Consider the following 681-nt stretch of genomic DNA (forward strand, 5'->3'; position numbering starts at 1 on the left):
AGGATCGGCACGACACCCCCTCTCCTTCCTGCAGCATTTCCGTCCTGGACTACCCGTACTGCGTGGTGCACGAGCTGCCGGAGCTGACGGCAGAGAGCCTGGTGAGTCGCTCCCTGCTCTGCCAGGTCCTGGCACCTTGGGGTGCTTCCCGGGAGGGGGGGATCATGGGTGCAGGAAGGCAGTAGGGCTCCAGCCCCCAGCCCTGGCACCCTCAGCACTCCTGCGCTCAGCCCCTGGTGCTGCTGGGGCTTGGGGGGGTGCATGGGGCTGGCGGGCGTCTCCTGCGTGCATCCTGTGCTGTACCCCTTTGGGCAAGGGTCCTCAGACCAGACCAGCCTCTCCTCGTCCCCGCTCCGATCTCTTGCCTGACCCCTGCCGCTGCTTTCCCGCAGGAAGCAGGAGACAACAACCAGTTTTGCTGGAGGAACCTCTTCTCCTGCATAAACCTCTTGCGCATCCTGAACAAGCTGACCAAGTGGAAGCACTCCCGCACCATGGTGAGGGTCGGGGAACCCCGCTGGGGCTCAGCCCAGCCGGACTGGGCTGTCGCAGGGCACCTGGACTGGGTGAGGGGGCTGTGGGTACCTTGGGGTGCCCTTTGTGCTGCACCCCAGACCTCGCTGGGGAGCGGCTGGGCGAGGGAGGGGGGGGGGGAGGGGGGCGGGAGAGCGCACGGCGCGG

The 681-nt window shown here is 67.4% G+C and overlaps 1 protein-coding gene across 1 annotated transcript in view; it reads left to right on the forward strand.

The window, feature by feature from the left end:
• The window catches only part of STRIP1 (striatin interacting protein 1), an 8008-nt gene extending 7438 nt beyond the window's left edge, over nt 1-570 (forward strand). The window contains exons 18-20 of the mRNA XM_009334752.1: nt 35-101; nt 393-497; nt 553-570. Coding sequence (XP_009333027.1) covers nt 35-101; nt 393-497; nt 553-570 — 190 coding nt within the window. The remainder of the gene's footprint in view (nt 1-34; nt 102-392; nt 498-552) is intronic.
• The last annotated feature ends 111 nt before the right edge of the window (nt 571-681 follow it).

The sequence above is a fragment of the Pygoscelis adeliae genome, unplaced genomic scaffold (assembly GCF_000699105.1).
Source record: "Pygoscelis adeliae isolate BGI_AS28 unplaced genomic scaffold, ASM69910v1 Scaffold482, whole genome shotgun sequence".
In the NCBI taxonomy this organism is placed as follows: Eukaryota; Metazoa; Chordata; class Aves; order Sphenisciformes; family Spheniscidae; genus Pygoscelis; species Pygoscelis adeliae.